The 16,965-nt window shown below is 38.8% G+C and overlaps 1 protein-coding gene across 1 annotated transcript; it reads left to right on the plus strand.

The window, feature by feature from the left end:
- Nucleotides 1-2,608: 2,608 nt before the first annotated feature.
- LOC104427566 (alpha-glucosidase) lies at nucleotides 2,609-9,376 on the plus strand. Its single transcript, XM_039313574.1, is given in 6 exon segments — nucleotides 2,609-2,874; nucleotides 5,686-5,777; nucleotides 5,780-6,421; nucleotides 6,898-7,128; nucleotides 7,233-7,876; nucleotides 8,232-9,376. Coding segments are annotated over 6 exon segments (2,760 nt in total). The 3' UTR covers nucleotides 9,117-9,376.
- The last annotated feature ends 7,589 nt before the right edge of the window (nucleotides 9,377-16,965 follow it).

The following is a 16,965-nucleotide window of genomic DNA, read 5'->3' on the forward strand; positions in this document are numbered from 1 at the left end:
AATTCTTATGAATCAATTAGAAATATCTATAACACTTCAAAGCAACATATTTATGGAGATCTTTGTTGGAATTTTGTTGATTAGGTAAAAGTATGACAAAAAAGGTATGCCAAGCTTGTCATTACCTTAGGGATTAACTTGACCATTGCTTGAGATTCATTTTACATGTTTCACTAGTGAGACAAAAAAAAAAAAATAGAACTAGTTGTGTCTAGAGTATGTTATAGTTTATTTTTTGTGCAAACTTGGCAATGTGTATCCCAAATGATTACTTAAATATGGGGGAAAATTAAATCCGAGCCGTTGGATTGTTGGTAACCAACAACAATAATATGAAACATGGTTATTAGGTGTATGTAGTAAATACAACAAGGGAAAATGATAAGCTGATGGTACCGTCACCATTGGAAAAGTGACGGTGTAGTTTGCACCATGTATTTTGTCAAGGACGTCGGATGACTTGCTTGTCTCGTCTAGTAGGATATCAATAGGATCCCTTGGTGAAAAAAAGATTTGGGTACTTGAGGCCCCACATTGACTTTTCTTGTTACTCTGCACTACACTGCATTGCTTTTCAGAGGGGAAAGAAAGAGTCCTTAGGATGCGACAGTTGCCTGCCAAATGCATTTTCATTTAGTGTGTGGTCAAAATGGCACCCTTATTCATAAGGAATAACCGTACCATCCCCACAGCAGCACCTTACAAAAAATTATAAGAAAGTTATCGAGTAATATTTCTTACCATGCATAGGTTCACGTTAAAGTAAATGCACCCTGCTTCTAAAACGATTGGCAAATAGCACGAACTTTGCTTAGAAAAGAAATAGTTCATTTCGTCTTTGTACTACTTGTTAAATATTATCTTTTATATACCAAATATGTCTGTGCAATGAGTAACTCCATATTAGCGCATGGTCGTTTTTACCCCATCTTGACAATTTCACAAATGAGTGTGTGATATGTTTTTCTAATAGAATTTTAAAATTACAAAAAGAGGAAAAGAACACACAAATTTATTTTGAAAATATCGAAATATGAATATAAAAGAGAGCATACAGAAATGGCCCTTCAAAATTGATCCATTTTATTTTTAATTTGATTTCTGTATGTTGAAAGCGTATTTGAGCTAATGAAGTATTCATTTCAATATGTCATTGTCTCCTAAAATCATTTTCGGAGAACTAAATGTTGATTTATGATAAACACCGAGATAATTTCCGACTTAAGGCTCTAATGTGTCTATTGCAAACTAGAAGGATTTGCTCACATTTCCTTATTTGAGGTTGAATTTGAAGGACCAACATAACTATGCCAAAGGTTTGAAATCAAAAAATGGAAAGCTGCAAGAATAACCACTGATATTTTTTCAAATTGGATAAATGTTTAAAAGAGTTCATATTTGAGCAATTGATGCATATTATATATTATGATCTCACTTATTGCAGAAGTATGATTAGTTGTCCAATTAAGAGAAAATTTACTATCATTTGAATTGGGATTTTTTTGGTTAAACTAATTTATGTAAAAGCATTGTCATGTTACGAGACTCATTAGTTAGAATAACTCTACGGAATCGAGGCCTCAATTAGAAGAGCTCTTAGCATAAGTATAGGACTCATCGCGTGGTTTATTTGCTTCACGAGCTAGAGCATATGCATAAATTCATTAGGATAAGTTATTTTTGCATTATATGGAGGAAAGCTCTCATACACTCACCATACAAAATGACCGCTTCTCATAAAATTTTACATCAAATACATGAAACGTGGAACCCATCAGCCATTTAACTTGTTCCCATGTTCTCTTCCTCTATGATTTTTCAGCAGCAATCCACTTTTATGAGACAAAATTCTATGCAAACTACAACATGGAGCTGAAAACCAACCTAACGCTCTCTAACCCATCATAGGATACGCAAGCCACGGGGACATACACTGTAATTCTTAGCTTTATATCCATGTGGTTGCTGAGTTGGCTGATGTGGGAACTGCATTGGGCTAGATAGAACTTGAGGACCATCCGTAGAGATAAAGTAGCACTTCGATCTTTCGGAGACTTCTCTACTACTAGAATTCTTTCCCGTCCTCCCCAGTGCCCCATGCTGTTATACAGAATACAAACCCATGATATCATAATCAACAAAAGGAGAGAGAGAAACTAAGAACGAATTTTTTTTTTAACTAAGAACAAAATTCGAAATTCGAAAACTCTCATTTTGAAGACCATGTATAAAAATGGCATTTTCGTCGATTTCGCTCATTAATCGCACCAACCGATACGCTGAGACCAAACGATCTCTACAGATCGCGAGGTCTTCCTCGATCGGTAAGCAAGCATGGGCGCGAGTTTTCCTGCACGTTGGAAAAATAGAACAATTTAAAAAAAAAAAGAAAAAAAAAGCACGTGATCGAAATGAAATTGACAAGCACGTGAGAAGCACGTGAGCAACGGCCGACAAAACGAGCAAATTTTCAGTCTTCCGTGCCCCAATTTGCCCCAGAGAAAAGAAAACTATACTTCTTGTCGTCTTCGCTCTTCGCCAGTGGTGGGCTGGCGAATGAAGCTGAAGCTCACCCCCACATTATCTCTCTCTCTCTCTCTCTAAAGATATGGGTGGAAACAGAGACCGCCATGGCCGCCGCCGCCGCCGTCTCCTCTCCCTCTTCCCGTTGATCTTGTGCCTGCTGTCGCGTCCGTCTGAGGCCAGCGCGCCGGGCGGAGAAGGCGGGGGGACGCCTGTTGTCATCGGGTACGGATACGCGGTCGGATCCACGGCCGTTGACCCGTCGGGAACGACGTTGACCGCCGAGCTCCGCCTCATCAACAGGACCGCCGTCTATGGGCCCGACGTCGAGCATCTCCGCCTTGTTGCCAGGTCAGAGTCAGAATTTGTCGATCTGCTATTGCTAAGCCCTTTTCTCTTGCTTTTTTTTTTTTTTTTTTTTCCCGAAATGCAGAGCCAGTAGTAGCAGTAGCTCTGCAAGTTGACCGTCTCGTGAGAACGGCTTTTCTTTGTGGAAAAGCATTATCCGACCACGTAGGAATTGCAAAAAGAGTAGAAAACGTCGAGAAAAACCGTGCTCATAACGGGGTAGAAGTGATGCGAGTGGGGAAATGCCGGGCCTGGAGATCGGCCCTGTGGCATTACATAAGCCCATTCATAACTAAGACCTATTAGTATAGGTTATAGACCGGTTTCTTAAACCGTATTCGATGGGCTGAGTTATTGCATGGACTAGTTATATTCAGTAAATGAATCATGAATTAGTCTAAAATGATAAAACCCAAAATAATATGATGCTAATGAGTCTATAACTTACTTAAATTTAACTCAACTTTATTCTATGAATCTCTCTTTACTTTTTCTTGCATTTACTTGATCTCATGCTTGCTTCTCTTACATTAGTTAGGATATGAGTTTTCCTATATTGGTTTGAATATGAAAGTGTTTTATTAATATGAGTCGGATTTGAATATGAATCACTAAATTTGTATTACATGAGATTGAATCATTTTCGACCCAAGCCATCAGTTTAATAAATCTTCCTATAACATAGATTACATAGAATATTTGTGCTACACCTAGATTGGGTGTGTTTAGTTGGGTTTTGGAGTAATACTTTTGGAAAAATGTAAAGACTTTTGGATTTAAGGGTTTTCTAAAATGCAAATAATATTTGGCATAGTGTATTCTAAAAACATATTGGGAAGCATATATTCACTTAAATATCATTTAGTAAAAACTATACTTTATAAATAATAATAAAAAAATTTGCTATTTATATAAAAAAAAAAACTCTCAAATTATTTGTTAGCAGACCAAATCTACCGTTGACCAATCGCCGGTGGCTTCATGTAGTTATCATGCAACCTCGCCTTAGGTCGTGCAACCCAAGCATCACTAGCCAACAACTAGATCTAGCCTTCCTGGCCCCTCGCCGATGGCCTAATCCCTTATCAATGGGGTTATGTGAGATGGGGACATTTTTGAAATCATGGAAGTTGAGCAAGGGCAAATTTAGAAGAAAAAAAAGTGTATTTGCATTCAAGAACTATGACATTTCAAAGTACTTCAAACCCTACTTTAGACCAAAGGCCTTCAGAGGTTTTGGAAATACGATAGTATTTCCCCAAAGCTTTATAAGAAATTTTCCAAACACCATTTGTATTTTCCCAAGAGATTTTGGAGCCCCGAAGGGCATTGACAATGTTGAGCTAAATGCACCCTAAAGTTGGAATCGGGCTGTGGTTGTGTTGCCCAAGCCAATAAGGATGGAAGGTGAGCGAGCATAATTGATAAGTGCAACGGGTTTGGAGTCAATCGCTAAATTAGAACTTTAATCTTGTGTTAGCAATCTTTATGGTCAACATATTTGCAAGAAAATTTAGGGATAAGAATAGTAGGAGCTCTATAATTTTTCTATAACTTTTTTTCACTTATGTAAGTGTCATAAACTTGAAAAATTGATCACTTAAGCGCCATTGAAGATTTGCCTAACCGGAAAATCTAATGTGGGTATCAATCGTCTTACATGGATAATTTTCCTCTTACTTAAATGTCACAAATATGAAAAATCAATGACTTAAGTGTCATCGACAATTTATCTTGCTAGAAAATCCCCTATCGACCTCACCCCTATCTAGTGGGGGGCTTTGCGACTTTGCTCGAGGCCGATGAGGTTGGGATACACTTGTGCATGAAGCGACCTACCACAAAGGCCCTCCCTTGCAATTGGTGATGGCCTCACCGAAGGCCTTTGCGGCCCACCGACAAAGGGCAAGGCTTTGCAGTTGGTGAATAGAAAAATAGAAAATAAAAAATAAAAACTTAAAACTTATTAAAATAAAAAAAAAGTTTTATATTCAAAAAAATTCACATATGATTTGCCGAAAGTGATACTTAAATAATCGATTTCACTTCAATGTTAAACTTAAGTGAGTGAAAAGAAAGTTATGACGCTTAAGTGAGCGACTTATGAAAGTTATGACACTGCTGTTTTTATCCTAAAAATTTAAATTTCAAATCACTACATTGTGAAATTTCTAATTATCAACCAAAGAAACAAAAAGAAATTATCAAATACACAATGACAGTACATAATGTGTACATATGTATATATAAGCGTGAAAGGAGAAATATTTTGAAATTTGAATTTTTTTTCTAAGAAGGCTATTGCAAAAATACAAAATAAGCAAATTTTAATGCTAGTTCATAGGCAAGATCAAATTGAACTATATTTACAAATTATCCGTGGACACCATATTTTTAATAGTTAACGATATTGGTAAAAGAAAAAAAGAAACAATCGAGATCTATTGGTGGACAACTGAGTTGATTGGACTTTGGGCACTTTATCGCAAAGGTCTCACGGTTAATACTCCGCAGCTACTAACATATTTTAAGTGGAAACTATGGTGGTGAGATATTGTGCTAGCTTTTTCCAGGTATTGATGTTTGGTTCAGGGTGTGCCGCACACTCTACGGGCTGTGGGCTGCCCCGCGCAAGCCTCGGCTCGATGATCTTGAGCATAAAAAAAGAAAAAACAATCGAGAGTTATTTTAATAAATAAAACAGTATATATGTAGATGTATGAATCTCGTAGATTAATTTACAATATGCTTTTTTTTGGGCTGTACGCGCAAAATAGCTAATTTTGGCTTACGTCATCATGGGTCTCCTTCCAGCTTCGAAGCGGGCGGTCGTCTTCGAGTCCGAATCGCAGACGCCGACCACCGGCGATGGGAAGTCCCCGACGACCTCATCCCTCGCCGATCTCCCTCCCCTCACCGCCGCACTCTCCCCAGAAAACCCTAGCCCCGCCACCGCCGCCGCCTTGCCGCTCCCAATGCCGCCTCTCCGCCGCCGCATCCTCCGACCTCGTCTTCGACCTCCGCAACACCACCCCCTTCTCCTTCGCCGTCTCCCGCCGCTCCTCCGGCGACGTCCTCTTCGACACCTCAGCCTCCGATCCCTCGGCCTTCCTCGTCTTCAAGGACCAGTACCTCCAGCTCTCCTCCTCCCTCCCTCCCGGCCGCTCCTCCCTCTACGGGATCGGAGAGCACACGAAGCCGTCGCTCCGGCTCCTGCCCAACCAAACCCTTACTCTCTGGAACGCCGACATCGCCAGCGCGAACCTCGATGTCAACCTGTACGGGTCGCATCCGTTTTACATGGACGTCAGGTCGTCCGTGGGCGGCCGCGGCCGCCGTGGCGGAGGAGTTGGGGCGGGCACGAGCCACGGCGTTCTGTTGCTGAACAGCAATGGCATGGACGTGGTGTACACTGGCGATAGGATCACTTACAAGGTGATCGGTGGGGTGTTGGATTTGTATTTCTTCCAGGGGCCGTCGCCGGAGGCAGTCATGGAGCAGTACACCGAGCTCATTGGCCGGCCGACCCCAATGCCATACTGGTCCTTTGGTACGCCAGTTTCGATTGTTGATACTGACATTTGGTGAATTTGATTTTACTATTGTGCTTCGGCTTCTGTAGCTTATTCTGCAGTAAATGTGAGATTGTGAGCATAATTATGCGTTGAAGAGGATGGAATCGAAGATTCTGAGTTTATTGCCCTTGACTTGCTTTATGAGTTTATTCTCTCATGAAGATGACACTAGTCTATCACTCAACAAATTGTGTCTGTTATGCTCAATAGGGAACGAATCTTAGACACATTGCGTGTTATTTTCCTTTGAAAACCACTGCTTCCCAACCCCAGCTGATCCTACCACAAGTACTCACTGATGTTCAAGAAACATTGTCTGTTTTCCTGGTATATGGCTAGATGTAGATCACTTACAAAGTTTGATTCATGGTAGATGGCTTCTTCTGCACTTTTTGCTTGACAAGTTTGGAATGTGGTTCTACTGATAAAGTATCTGTGATTTACTTTCTAGGATTTCATCAATGCCGGTATGGTTACAAGAATGTCACAGACTTAGAGGGCGTGGTAGCTGGTTATGCAAAAGCTAATATACCATTGGAAGTTATGTGGACCGACATCGATTACATGGATGCATATAAAGACTTCACTCTTGACCCTATCAATTTTCCAGTGGAAAAGATGAAAGAATTTGTCAGCAGCCTTCACAAGGACCGTAAAAAATATGTCCTGATACTTGATCCAGGTACACTAGTGCAGAAATGCTTGTGGTTGAAACTTGATCTTTTAATTTCTTTCTAAATTGTCATCATAATATTACTTTCCTTTTCTTTTGAATGGGTGATCTAGGCATTAGCGTGAACGAGACATATGGGACCTACATCAGGGGGATGCAAGCAGACATCTTCATTAAACGCGAGGGAGTCCCCTACTTAGGTGATGTTTGGCCAGGGCCGGTGTACTTCCCTGACTTCCTTCACCCATCCAGTGAGAGTTACTGGGGTGGTGAGATAAAGAGGTTTCATGATGTTCTTCCTTTTGATGGCCTATGGCTCGACATGAATGAGCTGTCCAACTTCATAACTTCTCCGCCTCTTCCTTCCATTCTTGACAATCCCCCCTACAAAATCAACAATTTAGGAGTTCATCGGCCAATCAACAACAATACTACTCCTGCGACATCATATCATTTTGGCAATATTTCAGATTACGATGCTCATAACCTTTATGGACTCCTGGAAGCCAGAGCAACAAACAAGGCCTTAGTCAATGTTACTGGTAAAAGGCCATTCATTCTCTCGAGATCAACTTTTGTGAGCTCTGGCAAGCACACTGCACACTGGACTGGGGACAATGCTGCGACGTGGGATGACTTGGCTTACTCAATTCCTGCAATTTTAAATTCTGGGCTTTCTGGAATTCCAATGGTAGGAGCTGATATATGTGGTTTCTCTCGAGACACAACTGAAGAGCTCTGCAACCGATGGATTCAGGTAAAATCTTTTGAGCCTAATCTCAAATTATATTAACTGAAGAGCTCTGCAACTGAGCTTTAAGATTTTTCTGAATTAATATTCAGAGTTAGGAATTTAAGAATTTTCTTTTTCTTTTTTTAGGGGAAATTTTACCTTCTTTACCTCCTTTTGAAGATAGATATAAACTAGATAAATATGCTTTGCGGTGAGGGGAAGTTTGGGTATCTTTTGTGCTTATACGTCATGCTATGTTGACGATATCTCAATCTTCTACAGAAGGGAAGAAGATATAGTAGAGACTGAATAGAGGTGTAAATCATGTTTTTCTGTCATACATATTTAAGCATTTATTTTAGAGCTTTTACTGATGCAGCTTGGAGCCTTTTATCCCTTTGCAAGAGACCACTCTGACAAGAACTCTATTCGTCAAGAGCTCTTTCTCTGGAAATCAGTTGCCACTTCCGCCAAGAAGGTGCTCGGGATTCGTTATCGCTTGCTCCCATATTTCTATACCTTGATGTATGAGGCAAATAGGAAGGGGCTGCCCATTGCCCGGCCCCTATTTTTCTCATTCCCTGAGGATACGATGACTTACAATATCAATTCCCAATTCTTAATTGGTAAGGGTCTGATGGTGACTCCTATACTAAAATCAGGTGCCCAAACCGTGGATGCTTATTTTCCAAGTGGAAATTGGTTTGATCTCTTCAATTACTCAAATTCAGTGAGTACAGCTTCAGGAATGAATGTGATGCTCAATGCGCCGCCTGATCATCCTCATCTTCATGTAAGGGAAGGTAATATATTGGCCATGCAAGGAGAGGCCATGACTACGGAAGCAGCTCGGAGAACACCATTCAAGCTGTTAGTTGTGGTTGATAGCCATGGGAATAGCACAGGACAAGTGTTCTTGGACGATGGAGAGGATGTCGAAATGGGAGGGGAAGGAAATAAGTGGACTCTGGTGAAGTTTTATTGTGAGAAAACATGGAATGGTGTTGTTGTCAGATCAGAAGTTGTTAATGGGGAATTTGCTCTGATTGAGAAGTGGGTAATTGATAAGGTGACAATTATAGGATTGAGAAAAGGAACTAGAATGACGAGATTGAGAGGGCATGGATTATCCAATGATGTAGAAGCAACATCCGGACAGAGAACGATGAAAACAATGGGAAAATCGAGTGATGGTGGAAAGTTTGCGATTGCTGAAGTCTCAGGATTGTCACTTCCACTGGGAAGACATTCAAGTTGGAAGTGAAAGTGCGCCAATCCTAAGAGCGTTATCAGAAGAAATTGGTCAGGGTGTAATAAAGAACGAAAGCATTTCTCCAATAAGTTTGTGTGTTTCCAAAATGAAAAGGCACACAGGTATCAAGCCACGTCTTTTCCATCACTAGCTCTTTCTTTTTTCCCTATTTTTATGGGAGGGTGCAGCTTCTGAACTGGCTAAGATCTCTGAATAAAATTTCTTCTTATGTTTTGTCAAGAGAGAATGAAACAAATGGTCTTAAGTTTTGACCGAATGTGCAATATCGCTCATGAACTTTGCATAAGTCATGCGTTTCATACCTTCACTTGAGCCAAAGTTAGAAACAAAATAAATTTTGGCAACAGATTACAATTCATTTAGGGCAAAATGCCTCTCTTAGCAAAATGTTCAGGGCATTTATACCAAGTCATCCATTCTTTTAGTTTGTCTTCACTTAAAAGTCGCAAATAGCAAAGAGATCGACACAGTTGAATAGAAGTTATCAAGGCTTAAATTTAATAGAGACGATGAAAGTTGCGAATGATTCTTATGTTTTTGAAGTCTCTTTACCCACATACATTTAGTATATTCCTTCGTTGCCGACAGGCTTTGACGAGTGCGATGATGCTTACATTCCTAATGGAACCGGATTTTCCCCTTTTTTTCTCCCCAAATCCCAGGGGATGGTGCCATCAAGAAGGCGTTGGAAGATTGCACAGCTATATATGTTTCATGATTCTCACTAATCAAAGAGTTCGGCACATTTCCAAGTAGACATTTTTTGATGTTCAAATCGATCAAATACGTCAACTTCTCAATGAAGCTGTTAATTTTCCTCAAATCGGGACATTGATGGAAAGCAAGGCTCTCTAAAACAACCACATTGGGAAGTCCCGTGCTGTGATTATTTGAGAAAAATATAAAAGAGAAAGAACTTTCGATTTCAGATCCATCTATGATGACTAAACACCGCTGTTCATAAGATAAAGGATTGCATATTAGTTATATAGAATAGGAAAAAAAAACACGAACACCTTGTTTAAGCTCCGCACTTTTGAATCATCTATGAAGTCACTGGCCAAAAATTGAAGAACAACCTCATTTGCTTAATTGCGAATTGGCTAGGAGCCGAAGCCCGAGCCCTAAAAGCAAACACTAATTATAGAAACAAATGCCATCTAGGCAAAGAGAAAATAGGCCACAAATACAGTACAGAAAAGGTGACCTTTGTTCCCAGCCAACGGTGACATCCTCCGGGTTTGCTTTGATATACGCCATTGGCATTAATCACTAAAATGGACAAGTATACCCTCCATTGCATTTCGAGTGTTTCTGCACTCTCTACCTCTGCTTTCAGCCAACTTCATTCTGACTTGATGGCCAGCGTTCTCTTTAGCTTCTTTCAGAGAGAGACCTCTCTGGTTCCGGCCAGCTTGCCATCTTAACCGGCCATTGACATCACAATCTGCTGAACTTCTCGCATTGGAACGACACTCTCCCCAGCCTTCTCCTCTGCTCTAATTCCAGTTTGAGGTGGCTTCTTAATCGAGCCGGAAAAAACTGGGGAGGATGCAGTGGAGAAAACTGTTGAAGCTCAGCCTCCTCCTCTGCTTCTGTACCTGTTTGAAGTGGCTTTTAATCAAACTCTAAAATATTAAATGAGTATTTATGTGATTTTGGAACGCACAACCCACTCCACATACAAATCCAATTTAAACTGAATTCCATCAAGGACATTGGTTCCTTGATTAGTGGCATAGGTGGACCGTAAAAGCCGTGTTCTTAAAACACCCCGTTCGCAAAATTGTTTCGAGTTGTGCAATAAGCATCCGATTCTTTTAAAGCTTTTTCTTTGCTGTTGAAATCGTAAATCACCAAACTCATCCCCACACAGAAAAAGTAATTAGTAAGACATCGACATATAGGTGGAGTATATTAAATAAAAAAACGCTCAACTAAACAATTCTCTCCATATAAAATGACAGGAATATTCTAATGAGACTTCGAGCTATTCAGTACGTTTCTTCTGGACATTGAAGTTTCTTCAATCATTTCTGATAAAAACTTACTTTGTTTCACCGACTTGCTACAAATATGGGACTTTCTCATATACGAAAAAGGAAACAGGAACCAAAAAGAAAAGACCAAAAAAAAAAAAGGGAAAGAAAATGAGGAAACACGAAAGGAGAATAATTGCAAAATTTAATACTAGGTTGTTTGATTGTTTTCGATTTCCCACAGTTGTTACTAGTCTGCCTAAAAACTTGAATTCAAGTTTGTGGAAGATTGCATCAAGAAGACCTAAAAGAAAGAGAGAGAACGGTTCAGAAAGCCTCATCATATTAACCACAAATCATTTAATTGGCAATTCTCTTAGTGAAATCAAGTAGACAAAGCCTGCCTTCCTCCTCTTCCCTCTTTCTTTGTTGTTTATTGACCTGCGGACTCTCCACTATTTGAAATTGTACATGCATACGTTGGGAAAGAGTAATGCAAGTTTCATAATTTTTGTATAACGCTCACTTGAAGGGTATAACATTTTTTTTATTCACTTAAGTGCCATAAATTTGAAAAATCGATTATTTGAGTGTTACAAATTTAAAAAATCAATTACTTAAATGACATCGTACTATATAGAGGATTAGTTGCTAAAGGTATCTATCAAACAGTAAATCCTTTAGATTCAACGTCAACTATGCTAGGTGATTTGCTTTGCCAAAGAATCTAACCTAGACACCGGTTGTCTTATGTGGCTTTACTGGCACTAACATGGGGTAATTTTTAATATTTTAATTATATTTTATTCTCGTCGGTCCTAAAAAAAGGAAAACAAAAACAAGAACAAAATAAAAATTCAAAAAATAAAAAAATAAAAAATAAAAAAATCATGATTTTTCGGAAATGGCACTTGAATGATCGATTTTACTTCGATATAGCACCTAAGTGAAGAAAAAAATTGTGGAACTCAAGTGAACGCCATGCAAAATTTATGGCACTTGCACTTTTCTTCTCCATGCATGCATACATTTTATCCAGTCAAGTTTCTATAGATCACAGCCTTAAAAACCTGCTTTGATGATACTTATCGATTCAATTAGCAAGTTCTTATGTACATCATACATGATTGAGTAAAAGTGTTGTAGGAGTAGAAAACAAGGACTCATCCTCCATAACAAAAAATAAAATAAATATAAGAAAATAACTTTACTCCACCTGAGTTAAGTTGGTGGACCACGTGAGTTATGCCCTAAGAAAATCACCAAATTGTCTTCTTTTAGCTTCCTATCTTAACTATGAAAATCACAAAGTACCAAGCGTGTCTTCATAAAAATAGAATAAATAAGAAGTCAATATTAGTTCAAGTGAAAACCGAAGTTACCTAAACAAATTCACTCGTTAGACATGAAACTTTAAAATGCACTTTCTTAATAAGAAGAAACTGAGCGATGACATTTTTTTAGATTAATGAGTTTCTTCCACTTATTTTGATACCAATTGACCTTTTCCCTTAGCATATGTAAAATTTTCTGGCTTTCTCATGGACGGAACGGAAATAAAAAGCGAAAAGTAGAAAACGAGAAAAGGAAATAGAGAAAACAACTTCACCAAAAAGAAAAAAAAAAAAAATAGAGAAAACACAATCGGGAAGATAAAACTTGCAAGTGTGCCAAAATTTAGATCGGTGTTAGAACAAGTGAGATCAATTCGAATGCATCTTTGTTTGTCGATGACGTCTTTGTCGGTCCGATAACATTAAGCAAACTGAAATACCCAATCTCTCTTATTACTTAAATCAAATTTTAACTATGCGAGAGAGAGAAGGTTCAATCAGACTCACCTGGTGCTTGCAGGACTCGAGGGTGCCCTCGAATATCTTCGTGCCGCCGCCAAAGATTTTTATGTGGCAATGAATTGGCAATTTGGTGCTCAATACATCAATCAAACTTTCCGAGGATCCGCACTTGAGGCCTTCGATATCCCGGAGCGCATTGTTTTCGCCGATGCATAAATGCCGAAGGTTCTTTGAGTTTGACAAACCACCGACACTTTCCAGTGAAGGACAATCACGAACCTCGAAGCATTCCAACACTTCAAACGTACCAGCAATTTGAATCTCGTGTATTTGCCGGCAATTGACAGCATGAAACTTTGCAACTTATTCAAGGCTCTTGATGGAAGGATTACTCTCGCTTCGGAAGTAATCAACTCATTAGCATATTCACTATTATCCTGTCCAGTTTCCTTCACATAAACTATCCATTTCAAGGATTTGCAACCTCCAATAGACAATGCCTCCAGTGAATCGAACACCCAAGGAAATTGGATCCGATCTAGCGAAGAGCAAAGGCTCACCCGGACGTCTTTTAGTTTCCTCATGCTTGATAGCCTAAGTCTCTTGAGGGTGAAACGCTCTTGCACTGACAACTCCCTCAAATGTGGAAGTTGAAGCCCATCGAATTCAAATACCTGCCTCTTAATTCTAGAGAGATCTAGATGTAACAGATTTCTCATGTTCGGACATAGTGACTCGATTAGACGAATATCACTGAGGCCTAGATTTTGTAGAGATGAGGGATGTTGCGGAAAAGTTTCCATATGAATTGGCAGATCTAACATGGTCAAGTCTCAAGCTCAATTTAGTCAGCTTGGATAACCTCTCAATCCACGAAAACCCACCAGTACAATGTTTACCTCTTTCTCCTCCATCATCTAGATACAGCTCAACCAGATTAGTCAAGTATGAGAGATCTGGGATTACTCGCAACAATGCGGATTCAAATTGTAGGTGGGTTAAACTAATTGGGAGTGTCGGCAACTTTTGAATTTGATGAAAAGCCAACAATTCCAATCTTTGCAAGCAAGGAAGCATGCTAATGGTCTCTGGAACTTCACTAACCCTAGTACGTGATAGATTTAGAATTTTTAGGCAGTGCAATCTTCCAATTTCAGGAAGAAGTTGACCTTTTAAATAGGGACTATTGACTTGAAGTGTTTTCAAATTTTGAAGCTTTTTTTCAATAGCACTAGGTAACTCCCATAGTTTTTCTGAATCAAGAGTAGGATTGCTTGAAAAGTGCAACTCACATAATGACTTCAACTTCCATATGGAATCTGGGAGTTTCTTCACTTTATGACATTGTTGTACAATGAAGTGCTCCAAATTCATTAGGTCCCCAATTTCTTCAAGCAAATTTTGAAGAAAATGGCAAAGAAAAATCTTCAAGCCAATCAGATGCTTCAACTTTCCAACAGAGACGTCTATTTTCTCCAAATTGGAACAATCTTCGAAAGCAAGCCTCTCTAAATTCAGGCATCTGGAGAAGTCTAGTGTTCCAGTTATTCTTTTACAACTTTTAAGAGAAAGAAATTTCAATTTTTTTGCCGTTTGTCACAATTAATGCAATAGTCAATGGATGAACAATCAATTATTACTATCAAAAATAGAATAGGAAAAAGTATATCACACACCTTGATGAAGCTCTGTAGTTTCGAATCAACTATGAAGTCATTGTCTGAAAATTGAAGGACGACCACATTCTTTAAGTGCATATTGGTTGGATTAGAGTTTGGGGAAGGATGACTCCAAAAAATCCATCTTAGCTGGGTAAGATGGTCCCTAGGTTACCAACAAGGGTTCCCCCATTTAGCTTGAGGTACTTTAGATGTTTAAACTTTCCAATCATTTTGCTTCTAATAATGACCTCAGGATGATTTTTGGGTAGATCAAGATCCAGTGCTTCAACATTCTTCTTCATCTACAAATGAAAGCAAGAAGATAGTGGTATTTAGTAACCTATTTATGAGGAAAGTATTAAAATGGGCAAAAGAAAAAAGAGCATCCAAGTGCAACATAGAGGATCTTCTACTAGAGAAACTATTAGTTCTCTTAAGAATTACTTTACCTCATTTGTTTCTATTGCATGAAGGATCTCCTTGCAAATCCACATCCAACTTCGTTCTCCAGGATTTGTTCGATTTTCTTGATTAACAATCTCCCTTCCAAGATCTCTAAGCTAATCATGCATCCGAAACTTATGATTCTCCAAAATTACTAAAGACCTGCTAATGAGGACACTAAGTGCAGTATGCGGGAAAATCTCACAATCTTTCCATGCGTAAATTGCACTTGTCTTATCCTCACCAATAAAAAAGCATGCAATATCAAGGAAAAAAAAATTGGGCATTAGTTAAGGCATCATAGCTAATCTTCAACACTCGAAAAACATTTTCGTGAGGTGCTTTCTATAATTTGTTCCATGTGTCTTTCCATACTTCTTTCATCTTGTGGCGGGAGAGGAACAAACCAATTACTTCAAGAGCCAAAGGAAGTCTCCCAGATACAATTGATCTTGAAAGATCCTTATAGTATGAAGGAGAGTCTCTGTTAAATGCATGCCTACTAAAAAGCTCAAGCACATGATCATCACTCATCACCTCCATTTCATAATCTAAAATTTGATACTTTGTCCATAGATCATCTTTATTTTGAGTTGTAATCACTATTCTAGATCTCGAATACAAAGTACAATTTCCAATTAAGTACTTCACTTGTTCACTGTCATCAACATTATCAAGTACAATAAGGACTTTCTTATTGGAAAGTGCTTCTCCAATCCTCCGCATTCCATATTCGATATTGTCAATGGTCCTCGTTCCTCCATGAACGCCAATTTCATATAGTAAATTTTTTTGCAACCCAACTAAACCATCACTTCTTGATGACTTATATTGAACATCCTCAAGGAAACAACAATTATTTCCAAAATGAGAAGAGAGTTGATTAATGACAGCCTTGGCAAGAGTTGTTTTACTTGATACCCCCATACCATAAATTTTAATGAGTCACACACCACCGTAACCGATGTCTAATAATTTGTTTACTGCTTCTACTCGATCATCAATTCCTACTAAATGTTCAGTAATCAATCTATGTTTCGTCTTCAGCTTTTCCACAACCTCCTCAACTATCAAATTGATCGGTTCACCCTGGCTGTCACAATGAAAACCATTTTAGCAGGGGGTAAAACGCGAAATCACAATTACCTAGCTAGAAGTGATGATAGGATAAATTCTAAGACTTAACAATCTAGAAGTGATTTTCTAAGAGTCAATATTGGGCATAGACGTCATTCCACACAGAAATTTTGTGAATTATGTTCGAGCAACGACCGTAGAATGCACTTGGTAATGTATGCACAGTTGACTTCATTCCAATATGAGTTGAGGAATCTTGGGATGATGTTGATAACTTTCGCGCAAAACAGTTGTAAAAATATTTATATATTTGACATTAATATTTTGTGAATTATGTTGGAGCAACGACCGTAGAAGTTGAGCATCGTGTTTAGAGAAGAGAAATTTTAGAAAATTGAAAGATTAAATGTTTAGATAAAAATGTGGATGGAATTTCATTAAGCCGTTCTTTTTCCTCCCACTGCCCACAATCAAATCTTAATTCAGCTACGTTAGCTGTTAATATCAGTATTCACCCATTATATAAGACAACCTTGTTAAGCAGGTTCACATTTTTTTGACGAACGTAGTATAGGTTCATCATTTCGTAATGCTATACTAGCAGTTCCACCACAGCTGTACTGGAATTTTTTTACCAATAAAAATTATACTGGAATTGTCACATCTATGATTAAATGTTAAATTGGGAACAAGCGACTTGAAAGGAGTTAGCTTACCCTTCATAATTCTTCACTTCCCATCCTTTGATCGCAGCAACCTCCACGAGCCTCTCTCCACACAAGTACTTGCCCATTGCTCAATTTCTTCTCACGCTTCAAATTGAATATGGCATCTCGATACAATGAAGTTTTAAACTTAACATCGTCAAGTTCCACATCGAAGA

This window comes from Eucalyptus grandis, chromosome 5 (genome assembly GCF_016545825.1).
Source record: "Eucalyptus grandis isolate ANBG69807.140 chromosome 5, ASM1654582v1, whole genome shotgun sequence".
Taxonomy (NCBI): Eukaryota; Viridiplantae; Streptophyta; class Magnoliopsida; order Myrtales; family Myrtaceae; genus Eucalyptus; species Eucalyptus grandis.